Genomic DNA, 16,945 nt, shown 5'->3' with positions numbered 1-16,945 from the left:
ATGACTACCTTCAAGCTGACGCTGAGACTGTCAGCGTCAAACAAAACAATCTTTGGGATGCTCCAGCTTGCCCCAGGACTTGATGTCTCTTCTTTCTAGGGTGCAAAGACAGCAAATGTCTGAGAACAAGTGAGCTTCTGCACAGCAGCAGTCTGAACAAAGGCTCACGATAACTTCAGGTCCCCTCTTTCATCCTGCTCCTGCATACCCAAGGAGCAGAACAAGTCCTGGAAACCCCACAGCAACAACTAAACACACGGGGAAAACACGTATGTGGAAAGAAATTAAATACACTAACACTCCTGAACTGCCTGAAATTTTATTTAATTAATTTTTCAGTCATTTTGAGAATGGTGTACATTTTTTCTCTGCCATGACAGTCTGACTTTTCAACAAAATGAAAAACAAACTCTGCTCAAGCAGAAGATAAGCAACAGCCACCTGGGTTTCTGCAGGGGATGTACCCCGGCTCCTGTCACCGGCTTTCTGAAACGGGTTTGCGGCTCAGCTCAGATCACTTCCACTTTTCAGCCCGCCTTGCTAAGCCGTCTGCAAAGATGAAAAAGAAGACATTAGAAAATAACAGGAGGAGAAGAAAAGTCTGAGTCACCTGAAACAGGAATAGAAAAGCATTATTTTCTGAGAATAGATTAAAAAGGAGTAATTTTGGTCTTGAATTCAGCTGCAAAACTCATTGCTGTAAGCTATTATTGAGGTGAACAGCCTTTTACTGTTAAAATTATTAGACAGGTGTGTGAAGTACCTAATAAACTGGATATAAATTAAAAGACAGATTTTTCAGAAAACTTAGTGCACATTAGACAATTTTAAAAGCCAGGAGACATTTCCATTGATTTCAGCTAGACTGCACCTCTAAAAGCATCTGGTCCCAAATTCCACTCCATTTTACTCTCAAATTCCTTTCATTGGCTTGAATCAGGAAAAAAAAAATTAGATTTGCAAGGCAGAAGAGTTTTGCAGTGTCTGACAGTGGTTCCTGCTGAACAAGAGCCAGGCCAGGAGCTGTACACCAGACCCATAACGATGATCAGAAGGTCACAATCAGTGAAGCCATCACCACATGGGACAATACCCAGTCTAAACTTTCTCTGGCTCCTCTGCCACTCTCAACCAGACTCCAGGATCTTGCTGTCATGGTTCTGTTAGTGTCGGGAGTCCAGGGACACGGTGGACCTAAAGGTGACTTGGTAAAACCAGTAAGACCCAACTGCAAGTCTTTCACTGCAGCTCTGGTGAAGGTGCTCCTTGGACTTCTCCCATGGCAGGAGGAGGTCCAGCAGGTCCTGGAGCCAGTGCAGGGCTCCTCAAAGCTACCAGCCTTGGCATCACCTGCAGCCATGCTGATCTGACCTCTCCTACAGCAAAATGACCTTTAAAGCACCTGGTGATGAAGACATAGCTTTCAAACGTGCTTGGGCACTGGCTCAGGGATGGCTAGCATGAAAATGGAGTAGACTTCATCCAGGTGCTTCTGGGGAGACCTTATAGCAGCCTTCCAGTACCTAGAGGGTGCCTACAGGAAAGAGAGGGAAAAACTCTTCAGCAGGGCCTGTTGTGACAGGACGAGGAGTGATGGTTTTAAAACAGAGAGAGGTAGATTTAGATTAGACACAAGGAAAAATTTTTTTACACTGAGGGTGCTGAAGTACTGGAACAGGTTGCCCAGAGAGGTGGTGGATGCCCCATCCCTGGAAACATTCCAGGCCAGCTTGGCCGGGGCTCTGAGCAACCTGCTCTGGTTGGAGATGTCCCTGCTCCTTGCAGGGGGGTTAGACTGGGTGGGCTTGAAAGGTCCCTTCCAACCCAAACCATCCTGTGATTCTAAGGTCTAGGTTGGATGTATAAGTAAGATGAAGAAGCAGAACCCTGAATCTGTCACTTGAAGCTCCGTGGAAGTCTTTGTGGCAACAGTTAGGGGCAAACTGAGGCAAGACATGAACGATGATGACAAAACAGCCTTTGTCTGTTCATCAGTGAAAGCTTTTGGTGAGAGTCACTTCCCAGTGACTTGTCAATATTTAGAAGAGCTTAATAGCTCTGCTTCTTGGATGGGGATGTAAGCAAGCTCATTTCAGGAATCAGAGAATGAGAAGGCATCCAGTTACTCACAAGATATGCTGTGAGATGAGAAACCACCTTTCTCCTACACTTGTGCAGCCCAGAGGACATGGGAGCCATAGTCCAGGACAAGCTCCTGCTTAGGACTGAACACGGCCTCCTGCTCTCCATCCCTCCCAGATATCCCCACTTGGCATCAACACATGGCTGGGAAACAGAGTCATTTAAAGTCATTGCGTCTCCCAGGCTTTTTTTTTTTCTCCTTTCAAGCTTGTCATGCTGATTTCTAGCCTCTTGTGCCAGCCATGCATCTTAGCTTCAAATCAAAGCATTTCCAAGTAGACTTTCTCAGGAGAGCCTCTGACAGAGGCAAAGGCATGTTTGCTGCCAGAAGGAGACTTTTCCGGCAACAAAGTGCATTGCAGTTGCTGGAAGCCTGTTTCTCTGGGGTTTCTTAGTGCTAATTGAGGCAGGCATGGGTGTTCAGATTGAGAGTCAAAAAAAAAAAAAAAAGACAAGAAAATCCACAGGAAGACAGAGGTTCAAGGAGGGGCAGGTAATCAGGGACACACAAAGTGAGGTCCACAGCAGAAATACTTAAAAAAAAAATATATAACCCTTTAAGAGGAGATCTTGGTTGGATTGTTGTTCTTTTACATGAGTAGCAACTGAGATCTGCCACGTATCTCCTGTTATTAGCAGCTGCACGCTGCCTGATGGGAGCTATGGGTTTTAAAAAGATGATAGCAAGTTGGGTGTTCACACTTCTGAATTTTTTCTTTTTTTCCTTTAAGAATGCTCTGTGCAGCACAAACAATTTAAATGTGCTTGTTTGGGTGCAGCTGAGAGTGGAGACCAGCTGCGAAACTCTTTGCTGCTTGGGAAAGGAGGCAAAGCATCCCAGCCCCCAGGAGCTCGTGGGGCAGCGACCTCATGGAGGAGCTACCAGAGGCGGGGGTCAGAGTGGTATTTGGCCCTGAGTGCAGGGTTTTCTGGCCTAAATTTCTTTTGCTTTGGTCAGTAGTAGAAAAAAATAAATGCCCAGAACAGAGCTGGTACAGAACGTAAAGCAGTTGTAGCCTCTGCGATCCACCTCTCCAACACGAGCGGCTCAACGCCCTCCAGAAGATACACAGAGGCAAAGGCTGTGTGGTCTTCCCCCGGCAGGACCGTGCTCTGCCACGCACACCTAAACCCCCTCTTACCCTCTCTAAGCTCCCTGTCCATGGCCACGAATCATCAGCGAGACTCGTGGGGTAATAGCCCAGCGAAAAAGTAATTTGTTCATCTCCAGCTTCCTGGGAGGTGTGAGACGCGCGGAGCCGATCCCTGTGTGCCTTCCTGGGAGGTTCTGTCCCACGTGGCCCAGGAGCATCTGGAGGAAACCAGCCTGAGCCCTGGGGACAACGTCCAGCATCCCATCAGCTCTCAAAACTGAATTAAAATGAGTGTATTCTTTCTCATCCTTAACCACAGCGGGTTAAAAACTGCGTCGGGTTTCCCTGGAAGGGGAACAGCCATCCTGCAAGGATTTGGGGCGAGGAAGCCAAGAGAGAGGCGGTGATGCTCCATCCCTCGGCCGGTGGCCAGCAGAGAGCACTCAAAGCCGTCCTCTGCTCCCGCAAACCTCGCCGGCTCCCAACGTCCATCCTGCGCTTCCTACGCAGCGGTTGCACTCAGGAGCTACCGAGCGTTAATTGTTTCCCCCTGCATTACAAAGAAGAATAGAGACGCTCCAACGGGATTTCATTTTATTCAGGGAAATAAACTCGGGCTGATTGCGTTATTTTAAATAATTCCCAGGCTTCATTTTCATAGTGCAACAGGGGCAGCTTCACCAGCAGGAGTGCTGTGTGTTAATATTTCCCTTTAACTTAACAAGAATTTGCTTTTTTTTTTTTTTTTTCTCCTGCTGATCATGCACAAGGCACTCGTTATTTTTCAGACATCAGCCTTATTGGAGTTACCTCCCTGCGCTACTTGTTTGTAAAACAGCCAGGCCATGGTTAAGAACTGCATTTTTAGTATTTTGTTGATTATTGACAGGATGTCCAACTTCTTCTGTCGCCTTTAACTTGAAGCTTGTGGCCGCAACGTAGCCAATGCACTGAGCAGCCCCATTTGTCGCTGGTTAATTAAACGTGACCCATTTCTTTCACGCTGCCCTTCCCTTCCACTCCGGGGAATCGCTGTTCACATGCCGGTCGGCACCAGCGCAGCAGGGCAGAATGTTATTTTCATTATTTGACACAACGCTGCTGCGTTGTGCAGCCAAAACCGTGTGTGTGTGCAGAGATGCAAGCGAGAACACACGCAGCATGCTGGTGGAACAATTTTGCCATTCTGGGAAGCCAAAACCAGACCATTTAAGCAAATTGTCCAGAGAGGCAGTGGATGCCCCATCCCTGGAAACATTCCAGGCCAGGTTGGCCGGGGCTCTGAGCAACCTGATCTGGTTGGAGATGTCCCTGCTCCTTGCAGGGGGGTTGGACTGGGTGGGCTTGAAAGGTCCCTTCCCACCCAAACATCCTGTGATTCTATGAAATTCAGCTGGCCCATCCCTCCAGACGTGATGTGTTGGTGTGGTGGATGGGACCTTGGGGATCTAAGAGGAGCTTTTCCTTTCTTCCAGGTCCAAGGAGACAGGGAGCAAGGTGACTGATGGGTGAACTCTGTGCAACGAAGGCTGCCTTCGAACAGCGAGTTGTGTGCTGGCTCTCCCACGGGTCGCTCCTCCAAAATGTCAATGTCCCTTCTGGCCACTCCATGCCCAACCCCGTAGGCCCCGTTGGACGTGCTGCGAGGAGAGGTGCTGCTGGTTTTGCAGCTCTGGGCACAGTGAGCATCCATGTCCCTGCTATTCCCAGCTGGCAGATGGACCGAGAGACGGGCAGACACAGTGTCTCACAGCCAAGCTTACACCGCGCATCAAAGTTGGGAGACCATGGCAAAACCCTCTTCTCATGGCAGGTATTAACGGTTTCATCTGCAGTCTCTACAGCTTTATTTCTGAGACTGAAGCAGAGCAAGCGATGCATTACAGAAAGAATGAAAGACCTGAGGGATGTTACACGGATTTGAACTCTTTGTCCCAGGAGGGCAAACCTGAAGCCGCTCTGACAAGGCATCCCCCCTCAGGGTGGTGTAAGACAAGGTGCTCCAGTCAATGAGAGAGGGACAAATGCATACCTACAGGCCACTTCTTCTCTTGCCCCTGATGGGCGTTTGGAAATTTTCCCTCTAACCCAAACTAAAAGTATATTCACCATAAAATAATAGCTTGTTTGAAAAAAAACCCAAACCAACACCTCACTCCCTGAAAACGCAGTGACATCTTGCTGTTGCCTCCATCAGGGTGCCAGGAGGAGGAGAGGGGTCTCTGCTTCGTACCTCGCTTCAGATCGGCAGTTCTGTTTGCTTCATTCTACTTCTTTATGGGATGAAGCCTTTTGGCGAAAATCAGTTGCTTAGGCTGGGCTATAGTCCTGGAGAAGATGGACTTTTGGGACACGGTTTAGTAGGCATGGTGGTGTTGGGTTCGTGGTTGGGCTTTATGATCTTAGAGGTCTTTTCCAACTGTAATGATTCTATGATTCTATGACCTTCACCTAGATTTGACCGGGCAGTGCCCAGTGGTCGAGCTCCCTCCTTGTAGGACTGAAGGGTAAGAGGGCTGCAGCTGCTGCCCTAGCACTTAGCACGGCGTCTTTTTTCAGCCATTCCTCTGGATCCAGAGCAATGACCCAGACAACAAATTTCAGCCACAAAGCATCATCCAAACCGTTAACTGACGTTATTCTGGAGTGCACAGATGCCAAAAGTGACTGCATTTGATCTGAACGTATGAGAAACTCACCAGGGAGAGTGAGCCCAAGGCACACAATAACATTTATCCTGGCCTTAGAGCAGTGTATGTTCCACCAGTGACCCAAATAATTTCATCCAGTCGTAAATTCTTGGACACCAGAAGGATTATTCTCAATTCACACCAGTCCTGGAGAGCAGACCTAGCCTGAAATGAGGTGGTTTGATGTAATTTATAATAGTTCTGAGACTTAGAGTGCACCAGTGAAGATAACAGGTGTGTCTAAAGGGTCCGTCACACTTAGTTATTTATCTAATGACTCCATCCCTTGGAGGTCTGGCCCTAAACATTGTTAAATGAGCCTGTTTCAATTTTCAGAACAAACTACATCTTATCAAGGGAGTGTGAAAATGCACAAGGCAGATGCTGCCGAAACCTTTGGAGGATCTGGGGCTGCCACTTCAAAGGGGCCTTTGGTGCCTATTTTCTGTTCCAGTATCTGACTGGAGGAAGGGAAAGCCTCGCTGATAGGGCAGCTGCAACCCATGGGCTAAGAATAAAGTTGGGAAGAGTCTGTGCTGTTCAAAAGGAGAGCACTTAGTGTTTGTGCTCTTAAAGTGTTCCTCTGCTGGTATGAAGGGTAGAGATTTAGTGTGTACGTGTGTGTTGCGGTTCAACTACAGTCAGCAATCGAGTACCACGCAGCCGCTCACTCACTCTGCCAAGTGGATAGTGGAAGAGAATAAGGATGACAAGAAAACTTGTGGGTTGAGATATAAAGGGCTGGGAGGTGGAGAAGAACAATGCTTCCATTTACCCCACAAATGCCTGTCGTTGGGCATTCCTGCGTCTGCTTGCCCGTAAGACTTCCATAGGCAAAGGTTGGCCCTCCGGGAAGCAAACTCCCCCCCCAGCCTAACAGAGAGGCTGGGAAATGCAGTATCAGGGTTCGATGGAGTCACGCAATGCCTGTCCGGGCCACCTTAGAGAGACGGGCTGTGTCCCACCACGGTGATTCCTGCTATGCCTTTGCAAGAACTCAAACCGTAAATGATCGAGGCTTTGATTGGGCACCGGACAAACACTTCCCTTTTAGATATTCATCCTAGGATGATTTTCTAATTACGTATAATCTGCTCAAGCTCTAAACATGCCTCACACAGTACATGGCAGCCCCCAAATTCAGTAGAATTAACGAGACTGAGTGAAATTATTTATTTCCACCTCAGTTTTGTTGGATGTTGGAGATCTCCAGCCAGCGTGGCTGATAAGGAGGCACGAGAGCAACATGCGCAACCCACCAACGCCGCCAAATTACCCAGAATCTTAATGCTACTTAACGGTCTCCTTTAGTCAAATCTTAATTATTTGTAGACTTGCTCCCAACAATGCTTTTGTCTGGTGTTGGATGAAATGCAAAAGCTGCTAAGAAAAGAGCTTCTACAATAAATGGCTGCTGGAGTGTGGGAAGCGTTAGAGTCCCAGAACTTTTGTTACGCAAGCAGTTAGCCTAATTCTGTTTGATTTATTTAATTTTATTTTATTTACCTTGCCCCCTCCCTGCAACAGAGGGGCCTCTAACGCACACTGGCTAAAATTGAGCGAAATTAAGCAGTTAAAAACGCGGTGGGTCACTCGGCATCGTCCAAGCAAGAGCAGGGTCTTCACGGTTTTGGGCGCTGGCAGGGAGAAGGGGACGGCACTGAAACAGGAGCTCGGTTTGGGGTTAAAAGCGACAGATGAGCCTTGGGAGCCTTTCCAGTGACAAACGAAAGCTGTAAAACGCACCTGGGGGGGTTCGCAGGCTCAAGCGGCGTACACAAGTAGCCTGCGGAAACCTTCTTCGCGGCGTGTTTCCTTCCCAAAGCAAACGGCCAGTGCTGGAGCTGCTGGAGCCCACGAACAACAGTCCTGGCCCCGGGGACACCCGGCTGAATTTCACAAGCCCCAGAAGAATTCCCAGCTACCTTATTTCAGCAGGGAGCAACCCCATCGTGATGCAATGTCATACCAGAGAGTGATTTGGGAAATTCAGCAAATTTGCATGGCTGTCTGCTCTGACTTGGTGAGTTATTTTAATTCCTCCTTTTTCCTTCGGTAAACTACTGCCTAGTAAGATGGTTTGGTTTAGGTTCACGGCTTAACATTGTCGAGCGGATCTTAACAGTAGCTGTAATGTTGAAACACTACAGAACAACCTACTTTAAAAAAAGCCATCTCAGATGATACCATCCAGTGGAAATCATCTGGGCACCGATCCCACAGAGATTTATGCACCTGCTTAATTTCAGACGGCGGGTTATTTTCACGCACTTCTAGCGCGGTGCCGCTGTGGTAAGGTTTACCAGGTGCGTTCGGCTCTGCAGCGCTGAAGCCTGAACTTCTAAGAAAGCATGTCAGTGATGTGCGAAGAAAACCCTGTGTCCCTTCTCATGGCTGTTCCATGGGCTAGAGCAGCAGTTGGTTCAGGATTTCAGCCTTCGAGATGAAATAACATCTGTCTGCGCCGTGAGGATGCTGGATTTCACCACGGCAGGGCTGGAAATGGGATAAGAAAGAACCAGCGCAGCTGTTGCTTTGAGGGCCACCTTGGCTCACAGGATGGAGAGGCTGAAGGTAGAGAAAAGACAAAAACCAACCAGCGGTTGAATGTAACCTGTTGAAGGCCACACTGTGAGTGCAACCGCTGGAGATCTACTGTCCAAAATTCTCCTCGCAACTGAGATGGATAAAAAGGAGCATCAGATGGACCCAGAGATGCAGTTTGGGACTCCCTTCAAATACGGAGGCCAACTGCTGAAGGCGATGACACGCGTTTGGATGGCTTCATGGAGGGAATAGCTTTGCTAAGCTCTGAGTTGTGCAACGGCTGCTCCTCCCTGCCTCAAACCTTCACTGCCTCTGGAACGGCACAGAACAGTGCGTCTCGTGGGGTGACGCAATATTTTGGGCGCAATCACAGTGCAATCTCAGCGCCATCCTCACAGGCTCCAGCTGGCAGCCGGTCAGCGATGGGCTCCGGCCAGTGCTGAGCACCAGCGTGCGCTCCCTAGGGCTGGCACGGAGAAGGGCAGTGCCCGGGCCCCCCCAGCGCTGAGGAGCTCAGCCCTTGTCACCAGTGGCCAGGAGAGCGCTTGCCAGAGCTAGCAGTGTCCAAGCCTTGTTAACAGCGTCCCGCCTCGTGCCAGTGGGGTCACAAGAAACTCTGACAGCGCAATTTCTTCTTGCAGACCACATCACACCGTCTTGGTCTTGAGCGCTAATCCTTAATTGACGCAGGCAGAGGAGGAAGCTGAAGGTAACTGTGTCCATGAAACCTTGGACTTATTGCAAGGGACCTTGTTTCCAAGAGGCTTTGGAGTTGTGCCAGAGACCTTTCCTCCAAGGTCTCTTGCACAAGTCCCACGGGACCCCAAAACGTATGGCCATCGTGAGCACAGCCTGGGAAGGTGCTGGGAGCCAGGGAAGTATCTCAGATACTTGATGGAGGCCAAACACTGCTGTAGCGGGGAACGACCAGGTGAAACCTGGCTTGTCCAGGAGCCGGCTTGTCCTCTCCATGCCCCTTCCCCATGTCACCTCTCATCACACCAGGCTGTGGGAGTCCCGCTGGGCTGGTGATCGCCCCTAGCCCCCAGCCCCGGGGGGCTCAACCTTGAGCACTGGGGGGTTTTACTCAGCGAAGGGTGGGGGGCTGAGCCCCGGCGTGTCCCCTCGGCACCGGCCAGAGCGGGAGCTGGGGTAGGGGGAGACCAGGGAACAGCAGGCCGGCAGATGCGCGGGCTCCCTCTTCCTCCCCTGTCCGCAACCGTTCGCGGAGCGCGGAGCCAGCGCGGACGCGGGGCGCATCCCGGCTCGGAACGGGGCGCACCGCAACCGCGCATCCCCGTGGCGGAGCTGCGGGGACAGGGGAGGCGGCGGCGGAGGGGGAGGAGGAGGAGGAGGCGGAGGAAGGAGCCACGCAGCTTTGACGTCGCCGGGCTGCGGCTCCCCGGCTGCCGGCACGCACAGCACAACGTGACGGCGCCCCGCCGCCCCCCGCTCTCCCACTCCCACGCAGCGCACACGCACCCGCGCAAGCCAGAGGGAAGCCCACCCACGCCCCCTCCATCACCCCCCACCCCAGTTCCCCCACCCCGCCATGGGCCCCGCCGCCGCTCCGCAGGCGCGGTGAGGGCCGCTCCTCGGCGCGCAAGAGCAGGACACACCTCCGCGGCCCCCCGGGAGAGTGTTTGGGGTGGGGTGGGGTGGGGTGTGGGGTGTCCCCCCGCACCATGCGGGGGTCTCGCCGCCCTCACCGCATCTGATGGCCGCGGGGCGCAGGCGGCTGCGGCGGCCCCACGCGGCGCTGGGCGGCCCCGGGAGGCGGCGGCGGCGGAGACCGGTACCCTGAGGGGGCTGCGGCTCCCCGGGGTGGGGGGGTGGTGGTGGTTGGTTGGGGGCTGGTGGTGAAGGGAGGGGGCGGCTCGCCCCTCTCCGCGCCGCGCAGGAGGAGGCGGAGGGAGGAAGAGGAGGAGGAGGGAGGAGGAGGAGGAGGAAGAGGAGGAGGAGGGAGGACCGGAGCGGTGCCCGCCGCCTGCCCCCGCCGCCCGGGCGTGCGCGGCTCGGGCCGCAGCTGGAGCGCGGGGCTCCGGCGGGCGCTGCCGTGCCCCCCCCTCCCCCGTCCCCCCCTTCCCCTTCTCCCTCCCCTCCCTTCTTCTCCTGCGACCCCCCCCCAGCTCTGGATATGTGGATGCTCACGTGAAGATGGATGTAGCGATCGGGCTGCTGGGGCTGCTGACGGTTCTGCTGGAGGGCAGCTGCGGGCAAGGGGTGTACGGTGAGTGCGGGGCGCGGCGTGACCTTGTCGCCACTGTCGCCGGAGCGGGGGTGTCGTGTGTGTGTCCGCGTGTCCGTGTCCCCCCCCTCCCCACACCACCACCCCCCCCCCCCCCCCATGCGGGGGCAGCGCGGTTGCTGTGAGACGCTGCACGGGGAAAATTGAGGTGTGTGTGTGTGGGGGGGTGGGTTTCCGCGGGCGCGGAGCTCCGCGGAGCCGCCGCACTTGTTAACAGCGGGGCTGCCTTCCGCGAGCGCGGAGCGAGGGGCAGCGAAGGTGGGGGGAGGAAAGCGCAAACTTCCCGTGGCTCAGCCGGGGGTGCGCAGTTTCCGCGGGCGGGCGCGCAGGGGGCCCCGCTCCCGCCCCGGCCAACCTCCTCCCCACGGCAGTGACTTGCAAATCGCCGCCGCGGAACGGGGCGCGGGGGGCTCCGCGGAACGCGGCGGCGGGGGCCGAGCCGGCGGCATCCCCTACCCCGGGGTGGGGGCGTCCTGGGCAGCCGGGTCCTGCGCGGCTGCGTGGGGTCCGGCCCTGGGGCCGCGGGTCTTGTTGCTTCACCTCCCCCCCCCCCCCCGCCCTGCTTCCGCTTCCATCCATCCCCAAGTTGGCCCCGTTTCGGCGAAGCCCGGAGCCGAGCAGCAGGGAGATGCTCTGCGGTGCCCCGGTCCCCGTGGTGCTCCCACCCCGACGATGCCCCGGTCCCGGTAATGTCCCCACCTCAGTGATGCCCGAGCCCCGGTGATGCCCCGGTCCCCGCGATGGCCTGGTTTCCCTGATGCTCCCCCCCGTGATGCCTCGGCCCAGTCCCGGTGATGCCCCGGTGTCCGTGGTACCCCAGCACCGGCCATGTCCCAGCCCCAGTGATGCCCCGGTCCCCGTGATGCCCCGACTCCAGTGATGGCCCAATGCCCGTGATGCTCCCCCCCTAGTGATACCCTAGTCCCCATGATGCCCCCACCCCAGTGATGCCCCAGTGTCCCTGATGCTCCTACGCCAGTAATGCCCCGGTGCCCGTGATGCCCCCACCCCGGTGATGCCTCGGTGCCCGTGATGCCTCCACACCAGTGATGCCCTGGTCCCCATGATGCCCCCACCCTGGTGATGCCCCTGGTCCCGGTCCGGTCCCGGTGATGCGGGTTTATGTAAGTGGTGCGGGCTGGGCTCGGTGGTGCGATGCCGCGCGGGGAGCGTTGGCTTTGGCATTCGGTGTTGAGGAGACTTCATGAATTTGCCAGTAAATGCTTCGTTTGACATCCGCTCCATCCAGCCGTTGCACCTGTTTTGGCACTAAAATAATTCATTTCCCACCACCGAGGCAGCCCCAGCTTGAGATGTGCTTGCTCCTTTTTTTTTTTTTTTTTTTTTAATTTTGCAAAATTTCAGTGTAATTGCAAATATCTGAGGGGTTTTGCTCGCCGCGGCCGGATTACTGACGTGCGGATCTCGGCAGCACCGGAGCTCCCTGCCTTCCCCGACACACAGGCACATATTGTTGGATGCGCTGGAATCGCAACTGCTGTGGGAAATAGGAGAGGGCTTGTTCAGGCAGAGCGTGTTTTGTGGGAGCCTAGGGGAAAGGGAGCTTTTGCCCCGGCCTGAACGCTGGCATAGTAAGGATTTTATGTTTGGCAAAGATGCATTTTCATCCCGTAAAATGTGACGCCTTATTTTGGTTAAGGACGAAGGGCTGGTGAAATCGTGGCGGGGGGTGGTGATGTGAAGTCGGTCGTGTGTGGCTGCGCTGTGTTTGGAACCCGTTTCATGTGAATTTGTCTTTTGCTGTTCACTCCGGAAGGTTGGTTTTGAGAAAGCGGCTCTGCCAAAAAAAAAAAAAAAAAAAAAAATCCCAGCCCAGGGGATGCCTGCCGGCAGCCTCGGAGAGCCCGCACCGTGCACCAGGGCCATTTTGAGAAAGGTTTTTTAAAGTTCCGTTTGCAAAAGCCAGCCCCAGCCTGCGAGAGGGAGCCCGCTTAGTCCTTGTTGCCTTGGAAAAAAACAGGTTTGTGGGCTTCGAACAACTTTTTTTGGGTCCCTTATCGAAGATTTTGAGATCCTCGAAGCTCTGCTCCCGAGCGTGATGTGGTTAGGAAGATGCCTCGCTGACTTAAGCCGGTTGCTCCCTGCTTTTGTGCCGATAATTGGGAATGCCGGCAGCCCTTCCGAGAGCGGGCAGAGCCTTCCTCCCCGAGGAAGGTCCCCGTCCGTCCACTCTGTGTTTGCTCAGTCCTAGTTTGTACCAAAAAAGCAAGTTGATGCCCGGTGATGTCTGGCTGAACATCTCACCGTTGCCGTTCCTCTGCTGCTTCTGGAGAGTAAAGCTGTGATTAAAAAGTCGGCCGCTTGTACAGCTGAACCTAAGGGGAAACTGAGGCACCGGCACTGGGAACAGAATCCCAGGGTCCGTGACGGATGCCGGGCAGACGCGGGTCGGCCCGCTGCCCACCGTCCCCAGCTTGTTTTCTTGGCTAAAGAGTCTTTGGAAAAACTCAGGTGCTGCGTGTGCTTTCCTTCCCCTTTAAGTCCTGCACGACCCGCACGGTCACTAAAGCAGAGAACGCAGAGTGTGACGGTTATCCTCTCACCGAAGCCCGAGCTGGAAGACCAGAAATGGCTACGTGAGGAGATCAACGTGGGCACGGAACGTTTTTAGGGAGATGAGCGGCGGCTCATCCAAACCTGGGAGTTTTGTGGGAGCGGAGAGCGTTTTTCCCCATCCCTGCCCCTGCCGGGGGGCTCGCTGGGGCCGCGGGGTCCAGGCGCTGCCACGCGCGGTGTCCGTAGGGTCCCACCTTGTGCCCCGCGGAAACGCGCTCGGTTGCTCCGGTGAGATCATTTCATCATTTTCCCCTGACTTCAGCTGGGAATGAGCAGGGCAGCTGCTGAGGACGAGTTTTTTGTGGATGTAAACGCCGGGTCCGTCACAGGGAAAAGCGCGTGCGTGCAATACTCATTCCTCTGAGCACCCCCACGCTGTGTTTTGTACCGACTCCTACAATAAAAACCACCAAACATCCCACCGGCAGATGCAGATCGCATTAGGATGGCTATAAAGCAAGCGGTCACCGGTGTAACGAGTGTCTGCCGTGCTCAGCCATGTCAGCCGCTCTGCCCCGAGTTGGGCTGTGGGACTGGGCGTGTAAAGCGTCGGGAGAAGCGACCGCGGCGAAAGGGCCAACCGGGCTTTTCGGTGCTGGTGCGAAGTAGCGTGGAAACGTGGTTATTTATTGCGTTAAACGGCAGCGAGATCATCCTTGTTCCTCGTCAGGTTGCCCGCTTTTGCCGGCGAGGGCAGCCCCGCGGGTCACCGGCCCCCGATGTCGTGACGGCGGCTGCGCGGGGACCGAGGGCATTTCCCAGCACTGCTGCCTTGGGCCGGGCGTGAATGCGGGCGTTGTGTGGGCCGCTTTAACCCCGCACAATTCGGGACATTGTGCGAGGGAAGCGCGGCGGTCCTGGGAACAGGGGAGGAATTATGCGATGCCGCGGGGGCCGGCGTTTCTGAGCAGCTGTGGGCTCCACCGCCGCCCCGCTTTCGCAGGAGCCAACTCATCGCTGAGAGCTTTAACTCTTCGCTGAGCCCCGGAGAGGGATCTCCTCTTCCCTCGCGCACCGCAGATGTTTACATTGGGATTTCGGCAGCCGTCTGAGATCAACTTCGGCTTCGGCAGCCGAAACCTGGGAGCGCGCGGAGGCGGGGAAGCAGTGTCATGCCTCTCATGGACAAGCGAGCGACCGGGAATGGCTCTGCTCCCGCCGTTCTGAGTCCCGCCGTGGGTAAGGGCGTCGCCGGAGCCAGGGAGCCAGGCGTGCTGGTCCGTGTGTTCCGGGGAACTGGTTTTGCCTTGGGGTGCGAGAGTTTGGGGTTGAGGGGTGCGAAGGGATGGAGTCAAATTGCCAAAATGCTCGATGGTGAATGCGTGGGAGGAGGTCAGCGACGGAGGTTAAACCGCCAGGTGCGGTCCAGGTGCGCGGACTCGATGCAGAATTTTCCATCGGGTTCCGCGTGTCCCGGGACATGCGTGTCAGCCGAAAGCAATCCTGGTGTGCGACGAGTTGGCTCCGTGCTGCGCTGGACGGCGTCGCTGCGCGTCTCGCCCTCCCGGCAGCAGCTGATGCTCTGCGCATCTCCGGTCCAAATGTGGCTTTTGACTCCGCGCGAAGGAGATTTGGGGGAAATCTGGTGGCAAGGAAACAGTCCTTACACAAGTAAAATAAAAGCTCTCCTGGCGCAGAAGAGCAAAATCCGGTTTAATTAGGATCAGTCAGATGAAGTGCTGTGGGGGAAGGAAACAGATGAATGATTAAAGCTCAGTTCTGTCTTCTGCCCTCCTCAAACATTTTCTGGGACCTCCTTTCTCCCCCTGCCAGTGCCAGGATGCGTCGCTCTCCCTGAATGGTATGGGCTCAGGGCCATAAGTTTTTCCTGAAACCTGGAAAAGACTCATTTTTTTTTTTTTTGAGAAAGGGGTTTTTGAGAGCGGATGTCCGAGGGAAGGCGTTGCTGCTCGAAGGAGCCCTCCCTTGTAGCCGCGCCGAATCCCCATGACCAGCTCCCCGTTAGGTCCTTGGGTTTATCTTTTTATAGACCCTCTTTCCAATTTCGAGTTGTGTCTGGATCCGGCTGAATGATCTCCTGCCATCTCCATAAATAATGGCCTCGCTAAATATAGCTGGAAATGGAGGGGAGTCGGTTTGCTGTTCTCAGACGGATTTTGAAGCCTGGCTCTTCTGGAAGGAGGGCTTTCTTTCAAGACATCGTGGCTGCCCGGGAGCAGACTGGTGGCCCAGCCTAGGAGATACCTCCTTCTGTGAGGGCTTCTTACACCCGTGAAAGGTTGAAGAACCAAGTGATTGCCTTGAACACCCTTACAGGCCCGCATCGCTCTTGGCAGCATTTAGCTTGATTTTGACGTCTGTTTGCCCCGATTTGCTTGTTGCCAGCATATTTGGGTCCCAGGGAGGTTTGTGATCTGAAAACAGGTCTTGTGAGGAGGGGCTGGAGGAGCTCCATGTGTTAAGGAGGTTAAGACTGACTGAAGTAGTTAAAAAAGGAGATGAACATGTGCTATAATTGGCTCAGGAAGTGGGGAAGAGGTTGCCCAGAGAGGTGGTGGATGCCCCATCCCTGGAAACATTCCAGGCCAGGTTGGCCGGGGCTCTGAGCAACCTGATCTGGGTGGAGATGTCCCTGCTCCTTGCAGGGGGGTTGAACTGGGTGGCTTTGAAAGGTCCCTTCCCACCCTAACCATTCTATGATTCTATGATTCTAAGAGCTATCTCCAAGAAGCTGCCTAAGATGTCAGAGGAGCCAGCAGCAATCATCTGAAGTTATCAAAGCCCACAGTGGAAATAAGGATGAGGTTTTTTTTGTCAACTGGGGTAATTAGCTGTTCGAGCAGCTCGTCGAGAGATGTGCTGGACTCCCTCGTGTTGAACGTCTTCGATATACAATCAAGTGTTGCTTCTTCCGTTGGCAAGCTCAACCCAGGTGGGGATTGCGAGGGGAAATCTCTGGCTCTTGGATAAGTGGGAAGTCAACTCAGATGAGACCCAATGTCTCTCCTGGCCTCGAACTCCAGGAAGCAGTTAATCTATTTTTAATATATCAAACCCGTGATCGGAGTAATATATGTTACTTAACAAATGGCCTGGGCTTTAATTATGTTATTAGTACATTTCATGATTGAAACACCGCGTACCCTTCCGAGTGCGGAGTAGGGAATGCGCCGATAGGTAACGCTCAGCGTGGGAAGGGTGGAGGCGATGGCATCAAGAGATGAAGAGTCTCTTCTGTGCTGGTGCATATGTAACGCCTGCCATATCACTTTCCGCGGGATTTCCGTGAAGCCCAAGTCCCGTTGCCTTCAAAATGAGAGCCGTGCCCAGGAACCCCAGGAACAGGGGTCCAAGGAGGCTCTGGAGGTGTTGGAGCCAAGGGCTACCGTGCTCTGAAATGTAGTGGTTGGGCAGGGTCTCACCAATGGAGAAATCCCCTGAGCATCGTTTTGTGCCTCGGAAAGGTGTTTTTGGGGCTAGGTGGAATAGCTGGTTATCCCGCAGGTGCTGGGCTGGGGGGAAAGCGGGCACTGGGGGTCGGGAAGGCGGTGTGCCCTCTTAATGGCATTCTGGGGGTCTGCACTGGGGTGGGAAATCCTTCCTCTGCTGCCAGTAAAGCTCTTCAGAGGCACGCCGCAGGGAAGGGCATGGCTTTGGCTTAGGGAAGAGCCGCATCCTTTCCTTGG

The 16,945-nt window shown here is 54.3% G+C and overlaps 1 protein-coding gene and 1 long non-coding RNA gene across 3 annotated transcripts in view; one reads left to right on the top strand and one right to left on the bottom strand.

Moving 5' to 3' along the window:
• Nucleotides 1-303: 303 nt before the first annotated feature.
• Nucleotides 304-10,761, bottom strand: LOC147600418 (uncharacterized). Its single transcript, XR_015258766.1, has 3 exons — nt 10,625-10,761; nt 7,673-8,494; nt 304-549 (listed from the first exon to the last, which is right to left on the bottom strand). It is a non-coding gene; the product is annotated as an uncharacterized LOC147600418 (long non-coding RNA).
• The window catches only part of MDGA2 (MAM domain containing glycosylphosphatidylinositol anchor 2), a 360,002-nt gene continuing 353,666 nt past the window's right edge, over nt 10,610-16,945 (top strand). Inside the window, exon 1 of one of the 2 annotated variants that reach the window (XM_086749693.1) lies at nt 10,610-10,703. In XM_086749693.1, coding sequence (XP_086605819.1) covers nt 10,631-10,703 — 73 coding nt within the window. In that variant the 5' untranslated portion in view covers nt 10,610-10,630. Of the gene's footprint in view, nt 10,704-14,314; nt 14,478-16,945 lie in introns of those variants that run through there. The other variant, XM_086749692.1, reaches the window with a different exon arrangement.

The sequence above is a fragment of the Chlamydotis macqueenii genome, chromosome 5, assembly GCF_036417535.1.
Source record: "Chlamydotis macqueenii isolate bChlMac1 chromosome 5, bChlMac1.mat, whole genome shotgun sequence".
Classification (NCBI taxonomy): domain Eukaryota; kingdom Metazoa; phylum Chordata; class Aves; order Otidiformes; family Otididae; genus Chlamydotis; species Chlamydotis macqueenii.
Note: the sequence above shows the minus strand (reverse complement) of the source record. Positions and strands in the feature narration are given on the sequence as shown.